At 37.7% G+C, this 17,196-nt stretch overlaps 2 protein-coding genes across 2 annotated transcripts in view; both read left to right on the top strand.

Moving 5' to 3' along the window:
• Positions 1–3,412: 3,412 nt before the first annotated feature.
• Positions 3,413–13,228, top strand: LOC117301141. Its single transcript, XM_033785035.1, has 3 exons — positions 3,413–3,577; positions 7,616–10,011; positions 10,742–13,228. The coding sequence occupies exons 1-3, from the start codon at positions 3,463–3,465 to the stop codon at positions 11,039–11,041; spliced, it is 2,811 nt and encodes a 936-aa protein (XP_033640926.1). The 5' UTR covers positions 3,413–3,462; the 3' UTR covers positions 11,042–13,228.
• A 2,961-nt stretch (positions 13,229–16,189) lies between these two features.
• The window catches only part of LOC117300669, a 56,378-nt gene continuing 55,371 nt past the window's right edge, over positions 16,190–17,196 (top strand). The window contains exon 1 of the mRNA XM_033784381.1: positions 16,190–16,938. Coding sequence (XP_033640272.1) covers positions 16,858–16,938 — 81 coding nt within the window. The 5' untranslated portion in view covers positions 16,190–16,857. The remainder of the gene's footprint in view (positions 16,939–17,196) is intronic.

Here is a 17,196-nt window from a genome sequence, read left to right as displayed (position 1 = left end):
GATGTCACGAACAGCGCCCTCTCGGGTCGGGGTCTACTCTTAAATTTGTAAATAACATAAGAACTGATTTTTTTTAAACCTTAGTTAACTGTTTATTCACATTCCACTCATCAAAACACATATATTAGTGGCAAAAGCTTTATTTTGAAAAAAATACCACTTCAGGGTGACTTTAAAGTATATTGATCAAGGACACAAATGTCACAACTGGGACTCGAACCCACACCCAGCCGATCAGCAGAAGCACGAATTCGGTGCTCTTATCCGCGACACAGCAGCCTATTTCACGAAACGCTATGACGAGTAACTCGTCCTATCTTATTATGGGTTCAATGCGTCCTAACTGCTATGGTTAAGGAACTTAACTCGTCCTAATTCTTAAGATTAATCCTATTAAGTTAGGAAGAGTTTGGTAAAATTGACGGCAGGTCGTTTTCTCATTCCAATACTGATAGACATTGAGACAAAATGCCATCTGTATGGAATCAAAGAGTTAGTGTTGTTCTCCTGAAAGAAATCAACTGTCAAAATCCAAACCAAATTCATTCACAGTTTACAAAATACCATAACATTTACTGGCATGACTTATTCTGATACGGTATGCAGAGAAAACAGCTTCTTGTGTGTGTTCTGAATTGAAGATGGTCACAGATGGCAGACTTTTCATGACGAATATGCACTCCAAACTTGTGTGTGTTCTGAATTGAAGATGGCCACAGATGGCAGACTTTTCATGACGAATATGCACTCCAAACTTTCCCAGCACGTGTACTATGTAGCTTCCAAGAAAACTGATTCACAGATGCTGGCCATACCCCGTTGACGTTTCACACATCATCGTGTGTTCATCTCGTACGAAGTGAAGCGAATTATTTTCTCGGTAAAAACAAGTCTCTTCACTCGAGTGTGATGTTTGTAATAAGTAAATGATCTAAGGCAATTTAAAATAATTCGCCATATTAAGGAATTTTGTAACTTTACGTGGAATGATTGGGATACAATGGTTTGCAGCGACACCTAAATCTTTCTGACAATTTTGGTGGTTCAGAACATTAATGAGTTAGCCATAATGTTTATATCCAGTTCACCAAGTACCGTGCACTTTTGAGAAACTGGCCAAATAAACAAACTGCCATGTGAACTGATGAAGTGAATCAGAATGATCGTTGTTTTATCGTTAAGGGGGTCTGGGTACAAACTCACACAGTTTGAGAATAATGATGGTTGAAGGCTTCCCTTAAAAATATTACTTGCTGATGAGGTGCGAGATAACTATGAAAGAAAAAACACCCCTGTGACACGAAGTTGTGTGCTTTCAGATCAGATGCCTAATTTCGAGACCTCAAATCCTAAATCTGAGGTCTCGAAATCAAATTCGTGGAAAATTATTTCTTTCTTAAAAACTGGGTTACTTCGGAGGGAGCCGTTTCTCACAATGTTTCATACCATCAACCTCTCCTCATTACTCGTTACTAAGTAAGGTTTTATGCTAACAGTTATTTGAGGAATTACCAATAGTGTCTTGGAGGTGTCTTGTGAATTTTATAACGTGCATTACGCCAGTTGCTGTTCAATCACTTATCATGCCTCACTTCACCCTGAACAGGAATTTGCACAAGCTTATCAAGCCCCATCCCAGCGGTCTTTGGTTAAACAGATAGGGAGCGGCGAAAGACAGATGATTCTAAGAATTCCGGGAACGTTTTTTGTCTTGGTTTCATGTACTTAAGAATTGTAAAACGAAGAATACGTACGAGGTGTCATTCGGGCATTGACCCATTTTGGCAGGTGACACCACTATGTACTAATGTAGATTGGCCTGTTATGTTAAAATGGTACAAAAAATGGCTCTCAAGACAGTATGGCTTTATCCTGTCACTCCGCATTGCATTACTGATGTTGCCTTGTGGACGCATTAAAGGCCAAGTATACCTTTGGTTTTGGAGCCGTTCGATTGTTTTAATCCCATATACATGTCATTATACAATCAAACTAACGTATGAACATTTCATTTCAAGAGATATTGCCGAATAATCTGGAAGAGCAATCCCTAATTGGAACACCCAATCTGAGAAACGTTGTAGGTAGAAACGTTTCTCAGATAGAAATGTTTTTGAATCCCCCTCTCTGTAACCACATTCCTTTGAAGGGAATTGTTTTTCCAAATGCTATACATTATCAACAGCTGCAGTGCTTCTTGCCAAGCTTATGTTTATTGTTACTATCATAATTTGTGGTGGTATACTGTTAGTCTACAATGTGCATCAACACAATCTTACATTTGACATTGGTGTAGCTTTCCTAAAAGGATTGCTGCTGTTCTGGAAAGAGTGGGTTGCAAGTCCACACAATCAGATACAAAACAGGGTTCAGTTCGGCATAAGGGGGAGGGGGTGCCATCATTTTAAAGAGTGTGGATGCATTTGCACCACTCTGCACTCCTTAATCTTGTAGTCCTACATAAGGATGAGTGCCAACATTTAGTAGTCCTAACGCCTAATTGTATTAGTGGATTTCAAAGAAATGGAGACAAAGCAGAATGTTTCAACACATCTGGATGTGATTTCTGCTGAGTGAGTTCTGTTTTAACAAAAAGAACAAACAGTTCAACTTGATGAAGACCTGGTTGAGTAAGAAATGTAAAAACATTGTAACTGAATTACGGAATGGATATATTCTATAGTGTGATTATCAATAATAATAATATTAATTATAAGTATATTATATATATATACTTATTTATTTATTTAGTTAGTTTATTAACTTACTCAAGATCTTTATACATGATACAAATATCAGCACGACGGCTGTTTTACATTATGGTCCTGTATCTTAAAATTGAGAATAAGAAAAAGACATTTACTTACAGTGAGAGTATGGTGACAACCTGTTTCTGTTTCTTAGAAACTGAATTATTAAAATTGCGTTCATTTGCATATTACCTACGTGATCTTGTGTCACATGATCTGTACATCTTGGTGCTACTTCAGTCACTGAAGCAAATTCCGGAGCCGAAAATCTATGTTCTCGTTCGGTACCCCGTCATAACGACAGTCATGAGATCGTGCACGTCGTTGGTCTCGCTTGAGCGCAAGTGGATTACTAGTCTTAATTTCAAGTCTGATATCGCGGTTAGTCCCTCTGCATCAGCCACTACAAAAACGCCCCACATTATTAGCTATCACCGTGACGCGCCCAAAGACGGGGGTTAATCTGCAAGAGGGTGCTATTTCATGCGATAATGTATTGGCTATTGGGTAGACTACTTTCAAAAAGCCATGATCACAGACTTGGAACCAAGTCTAGTGGATTACAGGAGCAGAACGTAATCATCACATCACCGTTTCTCCAAGCTGTGGCGGGCTTATATATAAGTCATAGTTTGTACACAGTGGCTCAGTCAGTACCTTGATGCGCAAGCAAAATCATCCCAGAGAGACTATTAGGGGCCCAACTACAAAGATGACGCCTGTTTGTAGTTATTGGTTGGCGCTAGCGAGCCTGAATTTCATGCTGATGACAGGAACTGTGGCACAGACAGAGTCACTGCAAGACTCGAGTCATCTCAGAAACACAGGTGAGTTTTAACCTTTTTGTTTTTGTTTAATTGTTCGATTGTTTTAATCCTATACATCTAAATGAAGATGTACATGTATATATAATAAAACTAAACATGTGAACATTTCATTTTAAATATCATTCTAATATCATTATTCTAGCATGACTTTAGTAAAGGTTATTTTCGAAACATCAAATCATACATATTAAACAAAAATATAAAAATATTCAATAGAATTGTGTTTAAATTAATACTAAGTTTATAGCTTGATAGTGAACCTACAAATTTAAATAGATTGTATACCTTTATTTTTTGGAACCGTTCGATGGTTTCAAGTTTCCTTATAAATGTAGACGTATATCAGGAATGCCTGAATTCAGACTGTTTATGTCGGCCTGATGTAGAAAATCAGACAATATTTTTTCCCACAAATAAAGAAATCCTGCCCATTGGATTGTTTGGAACTGGTTGCCGTTAAATTGCTTCTTAGAGATGCCTTTGGTGCATTTTACATATAATGCTGTCAGACTATAGGCATATTTGTGGTAGTTCATATTCGAAGAAGGTGTTTTTGTTATTAAAAGCTTTAATAAACATTAAGTATTAAAGGGAAGGTACACTATTGGTAAATGTCATAGACCGGTGTTCTCACTTGGTGTATCCCATCATAACCATAAAATAACAAGCCTGTGAAAATTTAGCTCAATCGGTCATCGAAGTTGCGAGAAAATTGTGAAAGAAAAAACACCCCTGTTGGACGAATTTGTGTGCTTTCAAATAGGAATAAAAGACTTCTAGCTAGGAATTTTAGTGAGAAAATACCTCTTTCTCAAAATCTATGCTACTTCAGAGGGAGCCGTTTCTCACAATGTTTTATACTATCAACAGCTCTCCACTGCTCGTTACCAAGTCAGTTTTTAAGTTAATATTTGTTTTGAGTAATTACCAAACATGTAACTTCCCTTTAAGTATTTTGTGAAAACAAAATATAAACTGAAAAACGTATACATTAAGTGGTAGGCATAATAGATTAATGTAAAAAAACAAATTAAGAGCTAGGTATAACAGTTTTGTTTGTAATTCAATATGCCCATTTTGTGTCTATTTTCAAACAGTACTAATTTCAATTAGTCACAATGACTGACTCTGCCTAAACACATGTAAGTTTAAGTACAACATAATTTAGCAAATGATTAAGAAATTTAACCAAAACATTTTTTTACGAAACACAAACAGTACTAATCAATAAACAAATATATTTGGTTGAGCGACATTTGTGCAGTGTGGGCTTTCCCAAATATCGTTTCTATTATCAATTTGATTTCATTCAAGTTGGTATAAAGATCGGATGTTAACCACACACAGTGTTAGAATGTGCAGTTCAAATCTTAAAGAAACACACACACAATGTCTATATGGGCAGACCAGTTTAACGGAAAAACAACTAAACTAAGTTCATGTCATATTGAACCCATTCAAAGAATTACATTGTTCACGTTATTGTTTACCCTGAGTTATACTTTTAAGTACAGGCTGATCTGTCAGACGTTTTTTTTTATGCGGGTTTACTTAATTTCACGTTCTATACACTTTCAAAAATGCCTGGGCAATGAAAACCTTGCGTATTTTTTAAATCTGTGTTCAATGATTAAACAAATCCCAAAGCAAGGTTGTAGATTGAGAAATTATGCTAATTTTAACATGAATATTAAATTCAGAAATATACCTACAGCAAAAAAATTGCAATCCGGAGCCAAGGCCCAAGCTGTATTTTTTATGAGCTAGGTCTGGGAGGGCACATCTTTTTTTTTATGACAGTTTTTTGACTTTTGCCCTTCCCTGGACGGCCTGTGCTTGTTTTATTGTTTTGCTTTTTTTTTGTCCGAAGAATTAAAATAAAATAAATAAATAAATAAAATAAACTCTTTTTGGTATCAAAAAAGGCCGTGAAGCCCAGCAGGTATATCCACAGTAACTCGTTGCTATCAAACCATACAACGACCATACAACCTACTTAAGAATCCCTGTGGTTACAACATATACTAGAATATCACCCCATAATTCCACTAATTAAAACTATATCCTAGGCTTTATGAAAGTCAGTATTAAGGCAGTGGACACTATTGGTAATTACTCATAATAAGTATTGGCATAAAATCTTTCTTGGTGACGAATAATGGAGAGATGTTGATGGTATAAAACATTGTGAGAAACGGCTCCCTCTGAAGTGACGTAGTTTTCGAGAAAGAAGTAATTTTCCACGAATTTGATTTCGGGACCTCAGATTTAGAACTTGAGGTCTCGAAATCAACCATCTACACGCACACAACTTTGTGTGACAATTATTTTTTCTTTCATTATTATCTCGCATTATCGATGACCGATTGAGCTCAAATTTTCACAGGTTTGTTATTTTATGCATATGTTGAGGTACACCAACTGTAAAGGCTAGTCTTTGACAATTACCAATAGTGTCCACTGTCTTTAAAACAACCATGCTATAGTTTCAAGGTTGTCTTGATACAAGTTAAGACTTCTTTATTGGTTTTAGCAGATCAATTCCCTTCATTTTGTTTCCAATAAATACATCGTACAACGAGCACTCTAACATCTATTGTTAAACTCAACCTTTGAATCTTAAAGGGAATGTATACCTTTGGGTTTTTAACCGTTCGATTGTTTTAACCCTATATAACTGTAGATAATATAAAACAGTAAATTGGGCGGCGTTTATGAGATATCAACGGAAATCCAGAGCGAATATTTCCATGCAGGAAGAAAAATTCAACTTGTTTTAACCGTTCATACACCATACGCCAAATTGCACATCATTTACAATAATTAAATAGTAAAAACATTATTATTATTGATATTATTATAATTATTAATATAAAAAGATATTAAAAAACACACATGAACAGGACTGGTGGAATACAAACAATGATGAACTGCAATAATACAAAAAAGCACAATAAAAACATAAAACAAATAGAAGGCAGGATAAAAACACGCCATCAAAAACACACGGAAATAGGACTGGATGAGGAAAACCATCAATAAGACTAGCAAAAAACAACGATAGTATTAAAAACATGGAATACTGCTTAACGAACAGGCTGTTAACTGAACGTTGGGGTAAAATCTAACTTGTATACTTATATAACAGTAGTTTGAGTCTAACACTATAATTTAAAGCGTGAACCTAAGTAAGCTCCCCGTGACATAAAAAAAGTGAATGTAAAAAAATATATATCAGTATAGTACTTGATCCCATGAATTATAAAAATTGTTTCATGTTTCCCCTGTTGATTCAAACAGCAAGGCTCTAATGAGGTTCACTAATTAAACAACCGCATTCAACATTGTGTCTAGACGGCTCATTAGTTGTTAATTGTCTACCCCTTCCGTCATAATCAGAAAAACCAATCAGCGAGCAACATGTTAAAGGCACTGGACACCTTTGTAATCGTCAAAGACCAGTATTCTCACTTGAAGTATCCTGTATCCTGACGAAATTATACGTACAGAAACAAATCTGTAAAAATGTTGACTCAATATATTGGTCATCGCAGTTGCGAGAGAATAATGGAAACAGCAAAAGAAAAACACAAGTTGTGTTTTCAGATGCATAATAAAGGGATTCAGGCTGAAGTTTTTTTTTATTCGAGTGAGAAATTACCTCTTTTTCAAAAACTACGTTACTTCAGGGGGAGCCGTTTCTCACAATGTTTTATAATATCAGCAGCTCCCCATTACTCGTCATCAAGACAGTTTGTATTCGACAATTTATTTGGACAACTACCAATAGTGTACAGTGCGTTTAAATGTAGTCAGGCCTAAAATCTTACTCTCTGTGTGGGATATAGATTACTTTGATGACGGAGGGTTATTTAAAGACCATGGCCGAATTGGCGTTTACAGCTAGATTTCCGCGTCATCCATGCGTTGAGATTAGGGCCAATTCCATAGCGTAACGGCCAGCTACAATAAAATTAAGAAAAAAAATGGTTTCCACAATAATATTTTATTTTAATTGTGACTGTTTTCTGCTTTCAGATGATTACAGCAATGCAACGGGAACCTGCGAAAATTACGACAGCCAAATGACCTGTGCCTTCAAACCACCCCAACCACTCTGTTTTTGTGATGATCTTTGTACAAAGTTCAACGACTGTTGTAAAGACCCTCCTGAAACTGCAAGCTCAAAGCCCGCTTCTTCTTTGCAACGTTTGACGGGAAACGATCTCAGGCCATCAAATGAAACCACCAGTGACGTATTTACCAACTTAGACTACCACGCATGCGTGGTTGTACCAACAGAAATAGCCGAGTTCACAATTTTCCGTGGGTGGTACACTCAACCATACGGCGTCTGGATGGTTTCCAAGTGTCCGCCATCTTGGAATGACGTCATCATCCGGAATCGCTGCGAAGCGCCCTCTGTTGGCGATTTTGATTTGATGGTTCAGCTTCCATTCGCATCACACAACAACAACATGACGTCATTTCGTAACATCTACTGTGTGCTGTGTCACAGTCTGCAGTTGTCAAGTGTGATGAGTTGGGACATCAAGATATCAGCTGCTGTCCTTCAAGATTGGAAAGCTGACAATTATTCCGTATCGATGATTGAAATTCTTAAATCATCACCCAATTTAGACAGAACCCAACCTAATATTCAATTCGTACCCACTGACTTAAGCTCAAGAGCATGCCTCCCAAATATCATTGACGCATGCCCAGTTGGGTATGACAACCAATTCGTAATCGGGCAATGTAAATCTTACATGAACGCTGCAGTGAACCCACTAACAAAAGTTATATACAGGAATTGGTACTGTGCACTGTGCAATGGTGGAATCGACCCGCAAATAAACATCTGTAACTCTTTCAGGTTGCTACCATCTTTGTTATTTACAACGCCTCTAACGGCAGTTATAGACTTCAGAGAAAGTGAGAGTTTACATTCCTACTTTGGTGAAGAGTTTCAAACTGCCTGTGAGGAGGGTGAGTTTTTAGATCCATTCTCGCTTCGCTGTCGGGTTTTGCAGTGTCCACTGGGATTTGGATATGAAGATGGGGTCTGTCTACAAAAAGCTTCAAGTGCACTTGAGGATGATATAACTGATAATCAAAACTGCCTCTCGCCAAGTTATATGGAAATTGAAGTGGTTGTTTGTGGACATGATGATGAAAACCCATGCGAGTCGTTGAGCAAATGTCTGCAAATGTCTTCACAACCCGATATTCCGATACACAGGTGCGTTTCTAAACTGGAAAATGTGCAAAAAGCTTCGGACTTCAACTGCTCCAGTGTGGTGCGCATTATCCAAACGGTAAACACAACTGTCCACAACTTGAGTGATGTTATAGAGAACATGTTTGGATGTCCTTTTATGGACACCGTACACCATCTGAGTGTAAAAATTGGCTGTTTGTCTTCATCCAACATCAGTTGCTATGACTACAACACTTCTGATGATAGTGACGTGTATTTGACATCTTGGAACAACTCGGGTGTTGTTTACGTTCGCCATTTTAATGGTCTGTACTCATTGGAGGAAACAGTTTACCAGATAACTTACATACAAAAAAGAAACAAGTCTTTAAGTAAAGAATACAAACTCGCCATCTGTGGAGAACCTATTCAGTTGAATTGCTCCTTGGTGGCATTGGATAGCAGTGACTTTGTTCTTAAAGAGGATGCACAGCGAACAGATACAAACTATCTCATCCTCGACACTGGGGGCGCTCTGGTATGTCACTATCTAGTCTCCATCAAAGAGCCAGGCGTGCATGGTTTAACCATAGTGACACTTATTGGTATCATTCTATCCATGTTGGCACTTGTGGCAAGTTTTATCACCTATCTGGTGTTTAAGACTATACGTAACCTACCAGGTAAATGCGTCATGTCACTTATTGTGGCTGTCTTCTTGAGTCAGTTCTTACTTCTGATCACAGGAGATGATGTTGCCAAGTCTGTAAGTAAAGCATCCTGCACCGTCCTGGCAGTGTTTCTTCACTACTCCATACTTGCAACATTTAGTTGGACCAACGCTCTTGCATTGTACCTGGCCAGGACTCTCGGACCGAAAGCTAAGCCAGCGGCCGCAACCCAGCATCGTAAATCCTTCTTGATGTACAGTATATTCGGCTGGGGAGCACCTTGCCCAATAATAATCATCTGCATCATCATCTACGCGTCATTGGATAACGCCCTCTACGGCGTGTCTGTCGGAGTCAACGGAACACGAAGTTGTTACATCATTGATCGATACGCCAGGTTATTGGCCAGTTTGATCCCAATCTGTGCGTCTCTTGTGACAAATGCTGCCCTTTTCGTCTGGATACTGACAGGGTTTACGTTTAGAAGGACCCCCTCTGCTAAACTTTATTCCAAGAAAGTTCAAAAGAGCCGTGCAAGAAGAGACGTTCTAATTTCTCTCAAGGTAAGCCCCTTTAAAAAAGAAGTTACAATAAACAACTTTCAGAAAACTGTTGACTTTAAATATTTCAGAATTAGGTCAGTTTAAAGGGGAACAGTAGTCGTGATCATAGTCGGCTTGTGGCTGGACATGGAAACTGGAACGCACCCAGTTTAATACTACTGCACGCGCGCGCGCGTTGACCGTCATCACATCACATATAGAATGTTTGGGGCCACCCACTGGACACTTTGTAATTACTAAACATAATGTGTTTGCATAAACACTTTGGAAACGCGCAATGGAGAGCTGTTGATAGAAACTTATGGAAACGACTTCCTCAGAAGTAACGTAGTTTTTGATAAAGATGTAATTTCTCACTGAAATTTTTGAATCTTAGAAAGACTTCCGGCCTGAAGCATCTCTCAGGCATCTGAAAGCACACACTTTTGCAGTAAGGTTTATTCTGTCGCTACTTTCCTGCCACTTCGATGGCTATTGAGTCAACATTTGCACAGATTTGTTATTTTATGCATACTATGTTGGGATAAACCAAGTGGGAAGACTGGTATTTCACCAGTTCCCTAAGGCCACGGTCAGTATTGCGTCTATGTGTTCAATTAAACTGAGTGAAGAGCTCAGAATTTATTGTCTGGCCACAGACTCCCTGTGATCACGACGACCGTGCCACTTTAAGTGGCGCTACTCAACACCGTGCGTTTTTATCAATATTATTCAAAATCTATTTTTGTAGATTGGATTTCTGTTGGCGTTCACCTGGATATTCAACCTTCTGGCAATCGCAGTGGACAGCGAACCCCTGATGTACATCTTCTGCATTCTAACCTCCATTCAAGGCGTTTACATTTTCCTGGCCTTTACGTTTACAAAACAAGTGAGGGCGCTATGGAGGGAAAAACTCGGGTTAAAGCAAGAGTCTACACCAGGCAGGACAAACATACAGAAAGGGAAGAAAGTGTTGTCATCGTCGCATGAGAAGAAAGATCTGTGTGGGAGGCATTCACCATCAGAGCATATTGATACAGCACAGTGACGTCACAAGTAATGAATGAAACTGTTTTTAAACATGAAGGCCTATGTCACATCGAACCATGAACAAAATATATTTATGATGGTATTTACCGTCTTCTATAGTTAAAAGTTAAATGTTCTTCCACAAATAAAATACTTTGGCTTATATATAAATAATAAACATCGATCCTGCAGTACTGTTCCTCAATGGCCAATTGACTTTGTCCTGAGGCATGGGAAAACAGGCCTGCAGCCCATTTTTCGAAACGCTAGGATTTATCATATATCGAGTGTTAAAAGACGAGTAAACGATCGTCCTAACGTAGGATTGGTTCAATAAGCATCATAACGTCTATGGGTACGGAACTTAACTCGTCATATAAGATGAATCCTTAGTTTAGGAAGAGTTTGGTTAAATTGATCGACAAAATGTAGCATATATACGTAACGAAATAAAGGTTGCCAGCCAAAACACCTATGTCACAAGTGGTGTCTACCACTGCTATATCCCGCTCGTTTCCGCAGTTTAACCTTTCAGAAACCTTTCAGGTTTTCTTCGACAGAGGGCGCTAGTTGCAAACTCATTTCCGTTCTACCCGTTTGTGCTGAGATAGTGGCTATGGCTGCAGCTGTAGCTCAGGGTGTTGCAATGGGCTTACATATGCTTCAACGGTTGTTTAAGTGATGATCAAGCCATAGCAGTAGTCATCGCTAACTCTGACACAGCATAAGTGCTGACTAAATTACTTCTTATAGCTTATACAGGCCTAAAACCGGCACTTCCATAAAGTATTGGAACTTTGCACAGGGCACCACAGCAAAAACACAGGGCACCACAGCAATAGCTGTTATATTGTCGTGGGTTTTAAGTATCTGTAAAATATCTTAATTAAGACCTAATAATGTTTGTTTTGTGCACATGCATAGTTTCTTTTTTGTTTGGTATTTAATAATGCTTTATAAAATCTCACCGCACATTGAATTGCTCGCCGCCTGCCACTCATTATAACCACTACAAATAAACCGGGAATGAGTGCAACCTTCAACAATGCTTTGAAAATTCCAATGATGTATTACACCACACTCTACTCCATTCCGGGATTATATTTTCTATATTTGCATTAGGGATTCCCATTCCTATTCGGCAAAGTTCAAGGATGCCAACGGACAAGGATGAACTAATTGTGAACTTCCGGTTGGCATAGTTACGGTTGTATGGGGTTGGAGTTATCTATTTGATCTGGAAGAAATCAAACATGGATTGAAATTCCTAGAATGAGTCAGATATTTATCAAAACAAGATTGTGGTGTTTTGAAATTCGGAATAGTATGAAAAGATATGCGGTTTTGGTTTGTTGAAAATAAACGATGACTGGGATTCACCTCCCTCTTTTGCCTCCAATCCCCGCCCACCCGTACCTATGCAGCAGTGATGTGTAAAGTACATATGATTTTTCAAAAATATGACGCATTTTTATTTTTTTATTTTTTTATCTTAACCTCAAAGGAAACTCGACCAACTCACAGAAGGGAAGTAAACACAAACGGTTGACAACAGCCAATCTCTCTCATATTGTTCAAACTTAGGTTTAACTGCATAAATCAATAAATTGTGATCCAGTAACTAGACGATAATACTTATTTCTAGTTATTGTAAAATCGGCTGCTAGCTTGAGGGAGTTGAACCCAAAACCTTGCAATTGCAAGTCATGCAGTCTTAACCACTGGACCATCTTGATCAAGTTAAACGGGTCAATTTGCCAAACCATGAATTTAAGCAGTTTGCTGGAAAATCATAATTTATAAGAAGTTTGCACGCTGTATCTTCAACTCGGTGGAAATCTGCATATTGTGAAACAAAATGAGTTACAAATTTGTACACATAGTTTTGTACCCACATTGGCAATATTTATTAATTTTCAACATTAGTGGCCAGTTGTAGTCATAAAGTGGTCTACCGTCGCCATGTTATCCTCAGATAAAGAGATTGAACGTTCAGCAGGGTCGTTGAACCAAAATCTGAGATGAGCTTCGGCTTAATGTATTTATAATTTAATAATCAATAACAATTGTGACGAAGGAATTCTGTCAAACCACAAAGTGGTAGTGCATTTTGTGTACACAGAAAGCAGATATGTTAAATTTGCATCGGGGATAAGGAATATTAATTTTGGTTTTTACCCATACACCGATGTGTGTTAGCACTGTATGTTTACTCAGTACTTGCCCGAGTCCTGTGAACAAAATGTCACAGGAATATTACTCGAATGGGATTCGAACCCCCGACCCATGCCAGGAGCAGATTGTGATTGTCTTATAATTTGCGATAAAACAAGCTTTAGTTGCTTTTTTCATTTGATTTGGCAAACCGACTTGTCATACTTATGACAAATTTAACATTTAAAACGTGCATCACTCAGTATGACCCGGAACTGTGTAAAAATGACCCAGAAAATGATCAAATTGACGCAGAGAAGCCGTGTTGAAACCCCATTTGTTAAACCACTTTCTGTGTCAACATGACCCGGGAAAGAGTCAGGCTGCATTGGACCCGAAATCCGGGTCAATTCTGACCATGGGAATGTCCTCTCTTCCCGCCAAAAGCATTGTGATGACGTTTAAATTTGAAGTGTTGATTGGTACGTGTAGGTAGGCTTTGCTTTCCACTGTGGGAGTTATAACCAGATGAAGTTTGCGGTAGCACCATGTGTAAAGCTCTTTTCAGTATTGGTTTTGAGTTGTCTACCATCGATTCTTTTCTGAACAAACACTACCCAAAGGACAATATAGTGCTACTGCAAACCCCACCTTCGTGGTACGTGTAGTTATCAGATTATCAAACAACCTTCTTTTGTCATTCTGACATGTTTTGACGGACAAGTATTAAACATCATGATATAACATCTCTGCGTATAGCATTCCAAACATTTAAATCCCGAACCCGGGAGACAAACTACAGTAAATATAATGTCTGCAATGTTTTTTTGCTGTACCGTTGTCAAATGGATTGTTTAATCTAAACCAGAACTGTGATCTTTGTTGTGAATTTTGAAACGTGACTCACAAATCGTTTTTTATTTATTTTTTATTTGTCGAGGAACTTCGTTCGTGAAACTTCTTTCAACACCTTTGTAAATACGTATATGTATTTAAAGACTTGTAAAGAAAAACAAAATGTGTAAGAAATCATGTACATACTTACAAAAACTCTGTTAAAAGACCTTATTTTATATTATATATTTAAAATGAAGATTCAAAATACATTTCATCCACTTAATCTATTATGTTTTATTTAAATAAATAAATAAATAAACAAGTAAAAGTGATTTATTTAAAGATAAATGTGAAAGTTATATTTCTACCTCCATTATTGAAGTTAACCAGTGTGCATTATTTTCAATTTTTTGTATTGATATTCAAATTATAACTGGTTAAACACTGCAATGGAAAAACAATTTGATAGTCAAGAGAGTTGAAGATGAAGAATGAATGGTAAATACATAAATTGACGGATTTAGAAAAAGAGTATGACATAATGGCAAAATGATATATTATACAAATAAGATAGATTAACAAAAATGAACACAAGTGCAAAATCTTTGCTCTTCGAAATAGAGTAATGGTGACAATCGTCTTCTGAAATCGTGACCTACTTCCTGATAACCCCTCGGTTTCAGTGTGGTTTACATACAGGGATGGGCGAGCCTCTGATTCCGACCTCGGTCGACTAGAGAGAGAGAGAAACATACTAGTAATGGTCTACACCCAAATATGCCCTCTGCTAGGTAAGTGGCAGAGGAGGCCCCCCAAAGTGCCTATACTTCATCACACTCTTTTCATTTTATAGGATACAGAAGTACATGTTGTACCCCCATAGAATCCTCCAAAGAATTCTTTACATCCCAACCTCAAACGAAGACACAATAGAAGGGGAAACACCATGCCACAAGGAGCACCAAATCATGACACACATACATGATGTATTAGTCAGTATCGGCAGTCACGTACCCAGACGTATTCTTCTATTATCATAAGTCTATTATTATGTTACGTAATAACATTATTGATGTGTGTACATTGAGGTTAGGGAGAGACGTACATGATTGTACTTTAGAGCAAGTTATGATTTTACTTGGAGGACAAATAAATGTTTCCTCCATGATTGTACGCAACCCGGATATGAAAAACACTGTTACAAACCAATGCAATAATTAATTTGACAAAATCTAAAATATATTTTTTAAGGGACTGGACACTTGGTAAATTCTCAAAATAATTGTTAGCATAAAAACACACTTGGTAACAAGCAATGGAGAGCTGTTGACAGTATAAAACATTGTGAGAAACGGCTCCCTCTGAAGTATTTATAGTTTTCGAGAAAGAAGTAGTTTTCCACTAAAATATTTGAATTTGATTTCGAGACCCAAATCTCGGAATCAAGCATCTGAAAGCACACAACTTTGTGTGACAAGGGTGTTTTTTTCTTTCGTTATTATCTCTTAACTTCGAGGACCAATTGAGTTCAAATTTGCACAGGTTTGTTTTTTGTGCATATGTTGAGATACACTAAGTGAGAAGACTGGTCTTTGACAATATTATCAAAGGTGTCCGTCTTTAATAGGGCTTGGCACATTTTTACAAGCATTCGAGATTCGAATAACTCTTCTCCGGGCCAAAGATCGGCCCATTACAAATTATTTTGCATTTTTACCATTGGTAATTTTGATTGGTAAGCATTGGTTTGCAACAGCTTTTTATATTTTCTCATATTTGTGCAACATATTTATTTGTGTTTGTTTATTGACGGAGGAAGGAATTCCATGGTTTTGTGTAGCGTATCGAAGCAGTAATATTCCAAGCGTATATAGCAACACTCAGAAGTTTGTCAATATTAATTCGACATTGTCTGTTTGTCGTTGCGCTTTGTGGTTTATTGATAGTTAAAATCACAACTGCTTTATAAAGATCGCCTTAAAATTGCAGATTTTATGTGCTGGCTGTGGCTAGGCTGTAAGAGTAGCAGTGACAACGTTGAAGAACATGAGCAATAATATGTAACCGAAGCCATTGGCAATAGCCACAACTATAGATTTGGACTACAGCGATCCATAATTTGATTTGGATGCAGCCTGTACCACTGTGCTGTAGCGAACGTGGTGCGTATTGACCCACTCACTTTGTAAAATTCAAAATGTATGTTTATCTGTTTCCTATTTCCTAGGATACCAGGATTCACCCACAGTGTATTATTACAATTTTAGTTTGAAGTACAGTCATCATATTGTAAAGGCCATACTTCGCATTGTCACGTCTCCATATTGCAGACCATCAAATGTTGTGACGTCACAGCGTTATGCATTCCTGTTGTATTGTGTTGGCTATTCAAACAAACACTATATACAAGTTGAAATTATGCCTAGAATTCCGGTGACTTCATGGTATGGTTTAATGATTAACACTGAAATTCGGTGAGATAAGAGGGAACATATGACATGATAGCGGAAGGTGGAAACCGCGGATATGGTAATCATTGAACATACTTTGGACTAAAATAAAACAATAAATACCTAAAGTACGTACACATGTACGAAGTCCGGTTTTTATACAGCGTACAGTACGCAGTGGTTTATGAGTGAACACAATCTATCGATGCGTGAACAGGCTTAACAATGCTTTTGTCATGTCAATACGTCAACAGCCAAGCTATAAAAGAAACCTCCATTTGTTGCACTCGGATGATTCAGGTTGCGGGATCGACCAAGGTTTCACCAGTCTGGAAATACTAACCCAGTGCGTGGTAGACGTTTGTGGTTGATTTATAAAAAGGGAGATACCAAGATGCCGTCTAATCATCATACTCCGGAGGATTCTTGGATTAATCTACGTCCATACGATCCGAACAGACAGGTTGCTAATTGGGTAAGAAGTGACTCTTCTTCTTTATGTTTATAAGTCGAGATGTCTCAGATGGTCTCAGCAAACGGTTGTTGAAATTATATTTTCGCCAAAGTGTCACTTCCGGTATTAACGTTAAGCACGCGCGGTGATGACATGTTTAATGAAATTAGACCCAAGTCGCAAAATGACATTCATTGGTGATGGTTGACTATTGTGATGTAACTTTAGAAACAAATTTAAACGTTAATGAATGTGATAAGATTTCATTTGTGAGTGTGT

The sequence above is a fragment of the Asterias rubens genome, chromosome 16 (genome assembly GCF_902459465.1).
Source record: "Asterias rubens chromosome 16, eAstRub1.3, whole genome shotgun sequence".
In the NCBI taxonomy this organism is placed as follows: Eukaryota; Metazoa; Echinodermata; class Asteroidea; order Forcipulatida; family Asteriidae; genus Asterias; species Asterias rubens.
This window is presented reverse-complemented; position numbering and strand designations above follow the sequence as displayed.

Excerpts from the sequence above, each read along its gene's own strand:
- LOC117301141 (XM_033785035.1), top strand. The coding sequence starts at position 3,463 with ATGACGCCTGTTTGTAGTTATTGGTTGGCGCTAGCGAGCCTGAATTTC. Across the intron at positions 3,578-7,615 it reads GAGTCATCTCAGAAACACAG|ATGATTACAGCAATGCAACG; the intron begins GTGAGTTTTAAC and ends TTCTGCTTTCAG. Across the intron at positions 10,012-10,741 it reads ACGTTCTAATTTCTCTCAAG|ATTGGATTTCTGTTGGCGTT; the intron begins GTAAGCCCCTTT and ends CTATTTTTGTAG.